The sequence below is a fragment of the Emys orbicularis genome, chromosome 3 (assembly GCF_028017835.1).
Source record: "Emys orbicularis isolate rEmyOrb1 chromosome 3, rEmyOrb1.hap1, whole genome shotgun sequence".
In the NCBI taxonomy this organism is placed as follows: Eukaryota; Metazoa; Chordata; order Testudines; family Emydidae; genus Emys; species Emys orbicularis.
In genome coordinates, this window is record NC_088685.1 from 173,185,817 (window position 1) to 173,200,448 (window position 14,632).

A 14,632-nucleotide genomic window follows, 5' to 3' on the forward strand; every position below is an offset into this window, starting at 1 on the left:
GCCTCTCCATGACATGCAAGGATAGGCAGAATTTGCCCCTAAACTGACCCTTGATCATCTCTTTCATATGGAAATTCTTATGATGAATCAGTTACAGAAGAGTTTTTCTTCTTTTCCCGAGGTACATCCCAATTAAAAGTTATATGGCTACAATTTTCCACTGGTCCCATGGAATTTGAGAGGCAAATTCTGGGATAGGAAATTTAACCCTGATTCTCCAATCTCTCAAGCCTCATAGCAACAGTCAATTGATTTAATGAGCCTGCATCATGGCCAAAGAATGCTGTGACCCCAAAAGAGAAATCCAAAGCATAACACAGGATTTTGTTACAATATAAACCCTCCGATACTGCAACTGCAGTCTATGAGTGACATCAAATGTCTAAAGCAGAGCAGGCAGCTGATAAAAGACTGGGTTTCCAATTGTTGCTACACACAATCAAGCTGGTTTATCAGGCTCGCACTCAGGGCCTTAATATTTGAGTGTCGTGTCCCTTGAGTCAGCAGTATGAAAAGGAGAAACATTTTCTCATATGGTCTTTTCTAGCAGACATAAAAGACAACTGGAGAGGTAATTGCAATGGTAGGAAGCCTTTAAGGAAAGCAGTGAGGGAAGGTAAAAGGTGGTACCTGGAGGAGAAAGGGGCAGTGTAGTGGGGCGATTGCCCCACCCCTGAGAAAAGGGCTGGAACAGGCCTTTGAGGCTGCGCAGACTGTCAGCAATCAACAAAGGCCAATCAGGGCAGAGAAGAGGCAGACAATCAGGGCTGGGCGAGGCCCTATATAAAGGCTGCCTAGCAGAGGAGAAGTCAGTTGCTCCCTGACTAACAAGGGAGAAGGACTGACTCCTGAGGTAAGGAGCCAGCACCTTGGAAAAATAACAGGAGTACTTGTGGCACCTTAGAGACTAACAAATTTATTAGAGCATAAGCTTTCGTGGGCTACAACCCACTTCTTCGGATGCATATAGAGTGAACCATATATTGAGGATATATATATACACACACATACAGAGAGCATGAACAGGTGGGAGTTGTCTTACCAACTCTGAGAGGCCAATTAAGTAAGAGGAAAAAAACTTTTGAAGTGATAATCAAGATGGCTCAGTACAGACAGTTTGATAAGAAGCAAGTGTGAAAATACTTACAAGGGGAGATAGATTCAATGTTTGTAATGGCTCAGCAAACATTGAATCTATCTCCCCTTGTAAGTATTTTCACACTTGCTTCTTATCAAACTGTCTGTACTGAGCCATCTTGATTATCACTTCAAAAGTTTTTTTCCTCTTACTTAATTGGCCTCTCAGAGTTGGTAAGACAACTCCCACCTGTTCATGCTCTCTGTATGTGTGTGTATATATATATCCTCAATATATGGTTCACTCTATATGCATCCGAAGAAGTGGGTTGTAGCCCACGAAAGCTTATGCTCTAATAAATTTGTTAGTCTCTAAGGTGCCACAAGTACTCCTGTTATTTTTGCGGATACAGACTAACACGGGTGCTACTCTAGCACCTTGGACAGCACCTTGGACAGCCAGCAGTGCAGGGCAGGCTCGGGGAGAGCAGGAGAGCGCTCCAGCCCCGTTACCTGCCGGGCTGCGGACCCTGCTACAAAGGGCCGAGAAGGTGCACAGGGACAAAGGGGAAGTGGCCCAGGGAAGAAAGGCGGACAAGAGAGAAAGGAAGGAGGGTAGAAAGAGGTTGCCGCTAGAGCATCCCTGGGCGGGCCTGGGTCCCCCCCCTTTTCCCCTTATACTGAACCTGGCCACATTGGACTGTGGCCAATACAGACTGCAACTTGCCCCTAAGCTAAGGGGCTAGACTTTGGGGTTGTGGTTGGCCACTCCAGCAGGTACAAGAGCAAAGAGTGCTGTTAAACACACACACACACACACACACCGGAAGGGGGTGAGACTGGAGTAGTGGGCACTGCCGGAGGGCACTGTCCTGAAGAGGCCGCCGCCGAGTGGGGAGCAACGCGGGTCCCAAGGCAGCAGAGCAGAAGGTCGGCAAGACACCACGTGCAGAGAGTGCTCCATGACTGGACAAAGCTAATTCCCAGAGCAACCAGCGGGAGGTGCCAGCGGTGGTGAGTCTTGACCCCGTCACAGGCAGGTGCAGAGACACTTTATAGGCCTGTTTTATACTGCACATTTACAGCCAGGAATATTATTAACATACAGCAAATTTCTAGCCTACAATTTACAGTTCCCTAAGATCTAGCGTAAATAATATACTCTCATCATATAAAGTAATCCATTAACAATAAGGAGGCAGATGACCTAGATTGATCTAAACATAATCTCCTTCAAATCATAACCCAACTGCAACTATCTGATGTCACCAAAATATCTGTGGGATATTTTTAACATAATATTACACACACACACAAACAAACTCTTGGCAACATTTTCCTGAGCTAGAGTAGCTACTTTTTCCATCACACAGCAAGTCAATGCCCATTGTTCCAGCAACATTTTAGCTGCTCTGTTGGTAACACAACACAATCACAGAGCTTGGCTCCTGCCCTGCAGGCCAGCACATTCTGCCTCTAGGCAGAAGCATTTCCCATCTGGTCCATGCCATACTCCAAGATTTTTTATCTTGAGGATAAGACTGAAGTTCCCAGCAGAGAACCATGTTTGCTCTCTGTGAGCAGGGTCTATCATTTGCAGTGGCACAAATCTTTCTCCTTCTTTCTGGAGACACATCACTTCAAACACCTACATGGACAAGAATTAGGGTGCTAAGCATGGAATGCAACCTGGAATCTGTCACATGGCAGCTCAAAATGCCAGACCTTTCTCTATCCCCTTGCTCAACACATTAATGCTCCTGGCTGGGATTTGTTTCTACCGCTCTCCAATTACATTTCCTCCATTCTGGATGTACAAATCAGAAAGATATTCCTAGAAAAACCTGTCTCCGACAAACTCCTTCCTACCCTTTCCTGGAGAGTCCTCATCTTCAAGGCTTCACCGAGCCTAGGCTAAAACAATGTCTTAAAACCATTTTTTAAGAAATGTCTGTTCCCACCCCCACACTTGCCTCCAAACTGTAAAACAGTATTTTGCAGATGCCAGGATTGAAACATGTTTAAGTCTGGCTGTGAGGCCAGTAAAGACTGGACCCTAGATAATACAGAGTGGTTAAAGTAGATGGAAACAGTAGGGGGAAACTCAGGCTGCACTGTCCAAGGAGGATGGGGAGCTGTGGGGGAGCACTGCTTACCCAAGAAAGGGAGAGGAGGAAGAAGCATAGCTGTGTTTCCCTGTCTCCACACTGTAGTCCCTAACTACAAGAGGGAGTTTATGGTGTTTCCATAGGATTTCAAGATACATTGATCATTTACTTTTTCATATGCATGTGCTTCATACTCACTGAACAAGTAGGATAGGCGCATGAAAGAGAAACACACTTTTCTTCATAAACAGCATATAGGCTAATTAAAATTTCTGGAAAATGTTTAACAGACTTCTCCACTGAATTCTCCTGCAGGAATCATCCTCTGTATTGACACATTGACATTAGCAGGTGTTGTAATATATATTATTTATCTGTTAGATCCCTAGTTTCCAGACCCTTAATCATCAGTATCCCACTAGGAGGGCACTTTTCCAACCAGAACTAATTTCTGAGTATCAGTGTAAAGCTGTTAGAGCCACAAAGGAATTCAGTCTCTTCTAATTTTGCTGAACTATTTGCTTCTAGCCTAAGGATCTGTATAGCAAGCATTAGCCTAGAAGGATTTCTTTAAGCATTTTTAAGCCTCCAACAATACTGGTTCTTATCACATGTGCTTAGCTACCTTGATGTTACAATATTCTTGCTAATTCTCTAAATAAGAGGCAGTTTGATTCCCTGTGGCTGAAATTTGGAAATGCAGTCATTAAGAGCCAGTTAAAGACTCTATCCTGGTCTGTCACTGAGCTATTGTCCCATCTTGCATAAATCCAGAGCTGGATATCACACTATTTTCACAAATGCAGTTAGTTTCAATTATTTATGATAATACTGCATAATGTGCTAGTAAATTTTAGTAAAAACAATGACATCTTAATCATATGAAACCTCACTACCACACTTAGTAACTGTATCCTTGATGAGAGCTGGAGAGAGACTGCTGATTTTTTTCCGAAGACAAACATTTTTGGACTAGTAAAGTAAAAATTAGCAACAGTTTACTGTCAAATAGGGTAACATGCCTCTTTATTACTATTTTTTTCATATGCATGCATTTTGCAATAGACACTCTGTTGGATAATTGTTTAGTGTCATATGGGGAGCACATGGATTGTTTCTCTGCAGTCTTCTTTATTTCTTGAGCTCTCCTAATATTGTCAACAACAGACCATGGCATTTTTCTTCCTGGTCCCAAGACATTCTACATGCTACATCACACCATGAAACAGGCAAGTAGCAATCATTACTAGGAACTCCTGCATGAGTCTGCAACGCAAGCATCTCTGTTTCTATGCTTTAAGGACACAAGATGCTGGTGTAAGAACAAAATCAATTTGTCCAACCTACCTGGAACAATACTTAGTGAAATCCTTACTCAGCTGATATCCTTGCTTTGCGTGTGACATTAGCATTATCCTCCTAATCTCCATAGCCTCACACTCTACTACCTAGGGGCTGCATGCATCTATCAATGCGAGTATCATCGTGCTTTTATACTCTCTGAATGCCATCTTTAAACCTCTGTTTCACTGACAGTGTCTGCTTGTCACCACTACACTCTAGTCTGTATTTGTTTTATGTATTTGGTAATATTCTATTCCCCACCTTAGCCCTAAGAGTCTTTACCAGCCTCTGATTTTTGTTGTCCCATAAAGCCAGACTCTAGTGCAAGTCTTCATGTTGCACACCATTAAGAGCAGGCCTCATCCTATTACTACTGTAATTGTGACACAGCTGTTGAGGGTAGTCATTGAAGCTTGGTAACACACAAATTAAATACAGAGTTTGTATCAGAATTAGACAACAACAGTTTCCTGGACCTCACAACACAGGCTATTTTGCTTTCCAACCTTTTTGATATCCTGGATGCAGCCAAGATACATTACTGAAATTCTTGATGGGATGACCAGGTAACTCCTGAGATAGTCAGACCTCTAGTCTAAAAACAAAGGCTGTTATTCTACCTTCCACCTCTGATGGTGATATTTCTATATAAGGCACTGAACACATAATAAGGATTGCAGCCCTGTGGATAGCAGTGATTCATGAGTTTAACTGTAAGGGTATGAGAGAATCATAACTCAGGGGATGCAGAGGGCAAGCTATGTGAGATTTCTTAGATAACTGAAATTGACCCATAATTCACTAGTAGCCATGGGAAATTCTACCACTCATATGGCTTTCATAGCAACACATCAAATCAGCTGGACGTGAACTGGTTTCAATACACAAATCCGATCTGTGAAATATCATATTTAATTATTTCTGTCCATGATTGTTCCCTATGCACATCAGTGAATGAGACATTTTGGCAAAAAACAACACCACATTTTTCTTCTACTGTACGATTGCAAAACAATCTAAATCTGGTTACCTAGTGGAACAAAAGTTTCAATGATCTAATAAAATTTGAAAATGTTATAACTAAAATATTTAATATATATTTTTGGAAGTGTACCGAAAGCTTAAAAAAATAAAAAGGCAGTCACTCTACCTTCACAGTCAATAACAATTCTTCCATGGTCTATTTGTATCAAACACAGTAATATTGTCTGTATTTGTGCTGATGTTCAATTTAGTTTACACCTCGGGAGCAATGCTCAAATTCCACAGAGTAATAATTGACACAGCAGGAAAACACTGGCTACTGATTCAAACTCTGCTTTCAAAGTCCAGACAGGCCAAAAGATGTTGCTATCAGCTCACAGGCTGGCAAAAAACAAAAGATTTCTTTTTCAACCTGAAGGGTCAAAAGTTCAGTTCACAATTTCAAAGGAGAATCTAATCCAAAGGGGTCTCTTATTAAGTAGTTTGGATTTTTAACTATTTTAAAATGTCTTATTTATTCCCCTCCAACCTCAGCCACATAACCCATTCCTTTTTTGGATGTTTTCTACTGCCACAAAGCAAAACCCTGGTAAATAATTAGTTTTCTTTGTTATGGTTAGCTTCTGGCATAAAAAAAAAATCATCCAGATCAGTCCTGATAGTAGTGCAGCATGCAGGCCCACTAATTTAAAGAAAGGAAAAGGAAAAAGTTTTATTTGTATTACAACTGTACGTAGAATCCCCACCACATCAAGCCTCATCATTCGGCCCTACCAAATTCACAGCCCATTTTGGTCAATTTCACAGCCATAGGATTTTAAAAATTGTAAATTTCATTAGTTCAGATATTTAAATCTGAAATGTCATTGTTGTAATTGTAGGAGTCCTGACCCAAAAAGGAGTTGTGGGGGAGAGGGGTCGCCAGGTTATTGTAGAGGGGGTTGCGGTACTGCTACCCTTACTTCTGCACTGCTGCTGGCAGCGGTGCTGCCTTCAGAGCTGGGCAGCTGCAGAGCAGTGGCTGCTGGCTGGGAGCCCAGCTCTGAAAGCAGAACTGCCACCAGCAGCAGCACAGAAAAAAGGATGGCCTGGTATTGCCACCCTTACTTCTGCACTATTGCCTGCAGAGCTGGGCCCTCAGTGAGCAGCCGCCATTCTCTGGCCACCCAGCTCTGAAGGCAGCAGTGCAGAAGTAAGGGTGGCATGGTATGGTATTGCCACGCTTACTTCTGCGCTGCTGCTGCTGGGTTGCTGCCTTCAGAGCTGGGCGCCCGGCCAACAGCCGCCGCCCTCCAGCTGCCCAGCTCTGAAGGCAGCACAGAAGTAAGGGTGGCAATACTGCAACCCCCCCTAAAATAACATTTTGACACCCCCCCCCCCGGAACTCCCTTTTGGGTCAGGACCCCTAATTTGAGAAACGCTTGTCTCCCCTGTGAAATCTGTATAGTATAGGGTAAAGGCACACAAGACCAGATTTCACGGTGGGAGACCAGATTTCACAGATGGCCATGAATTTGGTAGGGCCCTACTCATCTTGCTAGGCCCTGTACAAACACACAGTTAAAAAGGAGACCTGGCACCGAAGAGCTGACAGGCTTAATTATTTAAAGCAATTTCTAAGCTTCACAACCACAGTTTTCATTTTGATTGCCCATAAAGTTTACTCAGACCTGGGGGAGACCAGAATTTTATGCTAAAATACGAACAAATTTTTTTTTTAACATGCTAATGCTATGGAAAGGTTTCTTCATATATACAGTTTTCTTCCTATTAAAGTGTTATAATCCACAACTTTCCTCTCAGGGTAACTATTCATATATTTCTTATCCTTCTCTGAATGAATTTTCAACTGAAGGGTGTTTTTTGGACCAAGATTGAAAAATGAATCATATTTCATAAATATCTAGAAAAAAATAGTCAGCTTAGTGGAGTCAAGTGGCACTGATCTAATTCTAATCATTAAGACAATGAAAATCCTGAAAGGCAGGCTTCCCTTTATCTCTGTGGCATGAAAAAAAGTAATCATCAAACTGAAGATCATGTAAAAGATGAAAAGTTAAAGAATAGTTCAGAACACACACCCCATCAATACACTGAAAAATTACTGTCATATATCAATAATAAATGAAACTTACTGACCTCCACATTCCAGTGAAACTGTGCATTGTGCTCACACAGCGAGGTAAAGCTGGAGGTTTGAGTCCATCCATTCGAATAATAAGAGCAGGAATACCAAAGAGAACCAGGTATTTCACATAAAAAAATAGTACTTGAGCTAATGCCAGGCCACCTGAAAGAGAACATGCCAAAGCCTTAAAAAAAGTAAGATAATGAAAAACACATTTTAAAAAAATGTTACTGATTTTTTTCCTCATTCAAATGCTCCATTATCAAAAAAACTAAACATTTGTTTGATTAATAAGATCTGATACATACATTTTATAATATAAGAGCTAAAATACACTTAATATAATATCTATGACCTTAAATGCACACACAATAAAGTGGTATTCTTTCTAGTACAGAGATGTAACAAAGCATCAGCAACTCCACTTTCAAAATCTCCATTTGGACCTCAGGTCTAGATTGTTATGATAAGCAATTATTGACTTGTGTTGAGCTGAAAAAAATCAAGATGTATTGACCCAGGATATAAATATTTACCTCAAGGGACAATAAATCTTGATGTCTGCCAAAACATAAAGTCAATACACAATCTGTACAGTATTATCACATACACTCTTCACTTGTCCCTCCAAAATGGGTACAAACTACCGTTACCTTTGTAGTATCCTGGCAGGCCCAGAGGGAGCCCACAATGTCAGATTTCTTGTGTGCACTAATAAATCAGAGAGGGGGGCTCTATACAACCAAACATCCTCCCAAAATACTCCTTCCTGGCTCAATATGAACACAGCCTGCAGAACTGGATCTCAGTAAAGTACTTAAACACGTGCCTTACTTTAAGCACATAGGATTGAACTGCTCACACGCTTAACGATGGGCACATCTTAAAGTTGTGTACATAGTTAAGTACCTTGCTGAATCCTGCCCTATGTGATTTCAGGGAGCCAGACCTAGAGCACAGAAGTTCAGCATCAGAATCCAGGACATGGATTTTTTTGGTTATCTGCGTACCCATGGCCCAAAGCCAGAATATGCACAAAAAGGAGTAATCCTCATTTACACTGGTGTGAGATCAGACAGTGAATTCACGGGTGTCAACAATGCCAATAAGGGCTGTAGAACTGTGCCCTCTATCTGCATTTTTACATAAGAACATAAAAACGGCCGAACTGGGTCAGACCAAAGGTCCATCCAGCCCAGTATCCTGTCTACTGACAGTGGCCAATGCCAGGTGCCCCAGAGGGAGTGAACCTAACTGGTAATGATCAAGTGATCTCTCTCCTGCCATCCATCACCACCCTCTGACAAACAGAGGCTAGGGACACCATTCCTTACGCATCCTGGCTAATAGCCATTAATGGACTTAACCTCCATGAATTTATCCAGTTCTCTTTTAAACCCTGTTATAGTCCTAGCCTTCACAACCTCCTCAGACAAGGAGTTCCACAAGTTGACTGTGCGCTGTGTGAAGAAGAACTTCCTTTTATTTGTTTTAAACCTGCTGCCCATTAATTTCATTTGGTGGCCCCTAGTTCTTATATTATGGGAACAAGTAAATAACTTTTCCTTATTCACTTTCTCCACATCACTCATGATTTTATATACCTCTATAATATCCCCCCTTAGTCTCCTCTTTTCCAAGCTGAAAAGTCCTAGCCTCTTTAATCTCTCCTCATATGGGACCCATTCCAAACCCCTAATCATTTTAGTTGCCCTTCTATGAACCTTTTCTAATGCCAGTATATCTTTTTTGAGATGAGATGACCACATCTGTACGCAGTATTCAAGATGTGGGTGTACCATGGATTTATATAAGGGCGATAAGATATTCTCCGTCTTATTCTCTATCCCCTTTTTAATGATTCCTAACATCCTGTTTGCTTTTTTGACTGCCGCTGCACACTGCATGGACGTCTTCAGAGAACTATCCATGATGACTCCAAGATCTTTTTCCTGATTAGTTGTAGCTAAATTAGCCCCCATCATATTGTATGTACAGTTGGGGTTATTTTTCCCAATGTGCATTACTTTACATTTATCCACATTAAATTTCATTTGCCATTTTGTTGCCCAATCACTTAGTTTTGTGAAATCTTTTTGAAGTTCTTCGCAGTCTGCTTTGGTCCTAACTATCTTGAGCAGTTTAGTATCATCTGCAAACTTTGCCACCTCACTTTTTACCCCTTTCATAAAAAATGTATTGGAGGGAAGATGGGGGATAGAGGGTTATAGGATGGCAAGCCTGATTTAAATATAATAAGATTTGCCAACTCACACAATTTTTATTGTGAATCTTGTGATATTTGCTGTTTTCCTTCTGGAATCTTGTGATTACATAAGAATCTCAGCTTTCAAAAAATCAAGTTTCTAGCCTACATGACTGGAGTAAAGCTTGAAAAGTGTTTTCTGAAGACTCAAAAACCAGAAGGCAAAAAAAAAAAGAACCCCCAAATTATTTTCTTCAAATCTCATAACGTTGGGGTACAATTCATGAGCTTTGAATGTTTAGATCTAGCTACACTAGTGGTACATTATTCTCCTCATGATGGTTTTGATGAATAACATTTATTGGACCAAATTTCATGAAGAAACAAAGGTCGGTAATACTAAACACAGAGGCACAGATCTTTACTCAAGTTGGTATTTACCTCTGCATACAGTCTTATTGAATGTAATGAGATTACTTGCATGTATAAATGCTGACCAACTTTTAGAGCATGGCAAAACCTATCCCAAAGTAGTCAAATTTCTGTCACGTGGCAGAGCGAAAAGAAAAACCCAACATTTCAAAGACGTTTTCTTCCTTTTTGATGCATTAATTTCTTCCAGTGCCATTAATAATCTTGGTATTTATTTTACTATGAATGTAGTTTGGAACTTTGCTCCAGACTTTACTATGAGACTAAACTTTCTATATTGGTGTGACAGGGCAGCCCCTACCTGGGGTGCCTTCCAACAGCAGGCCACACAGCATGACAGTTATGTGTGCCTACCTCAGTCAGGGCTGGCCCACAACATTTTGGGACCGGAGGTGGGGAGCTCAAATGACGTCCCCATGCCCTCTCGCTTGGGCCAAAACTTTGAAAGGTCTCAATTCTGCCTTCTTCCTGTTTTACTCCTCTCATGGTACTGCTCTGCTACCTACCCCAATAAAGGAGAACTAACAATTTAAAATGCCTTGTTCAAAAATTTTAAGTAACACTTAACTTTCAAACACCTGAACAGCAAATGTAACTTTTCTTGTCTGCATAGTAAACACTGGCATTTTTATCTGTTTGAATAATCAAAATAGTGCTTTCCATGCCTTCTTGGCTGCAAAGATTTGAACTGCTTCCTGAAGGTCCACAGTCTGGGCCAGCTCATGCTCTATTGAGATGGTTGCAAGGCCGACCAGCCTCTCCTGTGTCATGGTGGAGCGTAAATGTGTTTTTATTAACTTCAGCTTGGAGAAGCTGCGTTCTCCACTGGCAACTGTTACAGGAAGTGTTAGAAGTATGCGCAGAGCAACAAAGGCATTTGGAAAGAGGGTGGTCATCTTATTTGTGCACATATATTCCAGAACAGCCTTTGGAGTTGATCATGCCGAAATGTATTTTGAAAGGGCTTTCAGTTCATCACCTAAATCACTCGCATCAATATCACACATGTCATCATGTGTCAACACTGTCCCTAGTGCCCTGCATTGCTGGTGTAGGTCTTCAGGTATATAGTGAGGAGTTTTGGAATATCATACAACATCCCAAATATACTGCTGCATTCCTTGAGCTGTATGAAACGTTCTTCAACTGACTGTATTGCACAATCTAGCACCTGGTTAAAGAATTCAACTTTGAATTGTTGTTTGGGGTCTCTTATGGGATTATCCCGTGCCTTGTAATCTAAATGTCTTCTTCTTCGGTGACTCTTGTATTCTTGAATGGGTGGGAAAATAGCTTCAGTGTGAAGTTCCTCTGCCAACTTCTGTGCACTCTTCAGAATGTTTTGAAATCCCTCATCTGACCGGTAAGACTGTAGGTATGACTTTGCTTTGTCCAGTTGTTCCATTGTTCCAGATATATCAAGGTCAACACCTTGGAGTCTCTTGTTTACAACATTTATTTCAAACAGTATATCATGCCACAACACTAAGCCACACAGAAATTTGAAGTTATGTATGTTTCTGGTGATTCCATTTCCCTCTGCCACTGTTCTCCCATGAACAGTTCCTGTCATAGCATTATCCTCCATAATGGCAACTATGGCATCATCTATCTTTCCAATTTGGCGCTTGATAGGCTATATCGCCTCCACTCAACTTTCCCATCGTGTGGCACTCAGTGGTTTCAGTGTCAGAGAGGATGTTCCCAGATGTTGCTTCAAGATTTGCCATCGATGAGTTGATGCAGAGAAAAATACATAGATGCTTTGAATTACATTAAAAAATTCAACAGCCTCACTAGATGCTGATGCTGCATCACTGACCACCAAGTTCAATGAATGAGAACTGCATGGGACAAAAAAAGCTCGAGGGTTTAACTCTCAGATCCGTGTCTGCACTCCTCTGTTCTTTCCTCTCATGTTGGCACCATTATTGTAGCCCTGACCTCTCATGTCAGCTATCGCAATTCCCGTATCTTCCAGCTTTTTAAGAAGCACATTTGTCATACCCGCTCCTGTAGTATCATCGTCAATAAATTCTAGAAAATGCTCTCTGACAGTCACCATTGCAGGGACATTTTCACTAGGTTCTGTTGTTGGTACAAAACACACCATTAAAGTCATTTATTCCGTATGGCTGATGTCAGGTGTGCAGTCCAGAATAAGAGTAATATCTTGCTGACTTCAGATCTGCCACAATCTTCTGTTTGACTTTTGTTGCCATAACTGTGTGGATCTCATTTTGAATCGTTTTTCCAAGGTAGTGGTGTGTGGACATTTCTTGGGTGGTGACTCTTCTTAGATGCTCCTAGAGTACAGCATCAAACTCAGCCATCAGATCCACAATTTTAAGGAAGTTTCCATTGTTTGGCACATACAGCTGATCTGAAGTGCCACGTAGTGCTAGGTTTTGGGTAGAAAGCAGTCTCACAATGGCAATGAGCCTTTTCAGAACATTTTGCCAGTAAAGAGACTCTGATGCAATCTTCTCTTGAGGCTGATCATCTATGGTGGTCTTTAACCTTAGTCTCATCCCAAGCTCTTTCCACCTATGGAATGCTCTCTGGTGATTTGCTGCCTTCTCATGGCATGCCAGATTTCTAGCCAGATTTTTCCAGTCCTTTGTTCCTGTAAAACCCAATGTGGCTGGAACATTAGACTGGAAGAGTTTGCAACAAAAACAGTATGCAGCACTCTGGGTTTTTGAGTACATAAGCCATAGCCTCTCCACTTTGTCACCATTGGGGATTTCATGCCAGTAATGTGTTGGATGGAAACTTCTATTTCATTGTCTTTGGGGAATGACGTTTTTCACTTGCTGTGGCCCATGCAGTACAAGGAAGTCCCTCAGGCTACAGCTCAAATGGGTCCACAGTCCTGGATCATCTAGACTTAAGGAACTAAACTCAGCAGCAGCTGTTTCTTGCGCCTCCACCACACTCTTCTCTGATCTACACTTTTCTTCAGGAATGTGCATGGTTACATCCATTTGAGATGGAGATATGGATGCTGCAGTAGCTGCCAGGTCACCTGCACTCTGACTAACTGGAAGATCAGGCATCTCCTCACCACTCACATCCTCACTGGGGCTGGAAGGCTCAGCCGTGAACATGTGTCTATGTATCTCAGGAGAGCTCCTTCCTGCTTAGATAGAAAAGCTTCCTTTGCTTTCTTTCTTTTTCTGAATGCTGCCCCAGAGGGGCATTTTCTTCTTTCACTCATGACTGCTATTCTGTGCCAGCTATAGTGGCTCTCAACATTCAATTGAAGGGGACAAATAAGCAGGCTCGTAGCAGGGCCTGAGTGAGGGAAGATATCAGCGTCTTAAGGGCCTAACTGGCTCCTACTACTTCAGTTGACTGCCTGTTCTCCTCAAGTGGGCTCAGGGAAGCAGCAGGAAACAGGAAGCTCCCTGAGAAGCTGGTGTCAATCAGGCCAGGCTCCTGGGGGTTCTAGAGAGGTGCATAAGAGGCTCCTCCCCCTCTCTCTCCCTGCAGCTCCTGCTGCTTTCTGTTATTCCCTCTCACCTTTTCTCCTGCCTGCTTGTTATGTCTCTTGTGCCCTCCTTCCTCCAGAACAGCACTCCACCATCTCTGTGCATCTGGAGCAGAGAGAATACAGTAACTCCGCACTTAAAATCGTCCTGGTTAACATTGTTTTGTTGCTGATCAATTAGGGAACATGCTCGTTTAAAGTTGTGCAATGCTCCCTTTCTAACGTCGTTTGGCAGCCGCCTGCTTTGTCCACTGCTTGCAGGAAGAGCAGCCCGTTGCAGCTAGCTAGTGGGGGCTTGGAACCAGGGTGGACTGGCAGCCCCGCTATCAGCTCCCCTAAGTTCCCTGTGCAGCAGCTGCCCAGCAGGCTACCAATTGCAGCTATCCCTCCCCCAACTGCCATGTGCTGCTCCTGCCCTCTGCCTTGGAGCTGCTCACCAAGCCTCCTGCTTGCTGTGTGTGGGGGGGAATGTCAGGGTGTCCCCCTCCCCCCTGCTCCTACACCCCGTTTACCCCTTCTCCATATAGAGCAGGGTGGGGACACGGACGGAGAGAGACAGGGAGAGCCTGGGGCAGCAGCTGCTGTCTCAACTTCCTGATCCACTTAAAAACAACAATGCACTTAAGAGGGGGTCAGCTTACCTAAAGGGGCAGTGTGCATCTCTCTATCTCCCACACACAAGGTGTGGGTCTGTCTCTGTCTGCTGTGCTGTCTCCCCTCCCCTCCATTCCTGCTGCCTTGTAGAGTGTGAGGCTACATTAACAACGTGTTAATCCTTGAGGGCTCAGCTGAGTGCTAGTTCATCATTTAGCACAGGGGTTCTCAAATTGGGGGTGTGTGTGTGTGTGTGTATATATATA

The 14,632-nt window shown here is 42.6% G+C and overlaps 1 protein-coding gene across 4 annotated transcripts in view; it reads right to left on the bottom strand.

The window, feature by feature from the left end:
- Positions 1-14,632, bottom strand: part of HHAT (hedgehog acyltransferase) — a 345,313-nt gene that overhangs the window by 248,157 nt on the left and 82,524 nt on the right. For all 4 annotated transcript variants that reach the window (XM_065401658.1, XM_065401657.1, XM_065401656.1 and 1 more), the window contains one exon: positions 7,653-7,803. In XM_065401658.1, the coding sequence (XP_065257730.1) occupies positions 7,653-7,803 (151 nt within the window). The remainder of the gene's footprint in view (positions 1-7,652; positions 7,804-14,632) is intronic.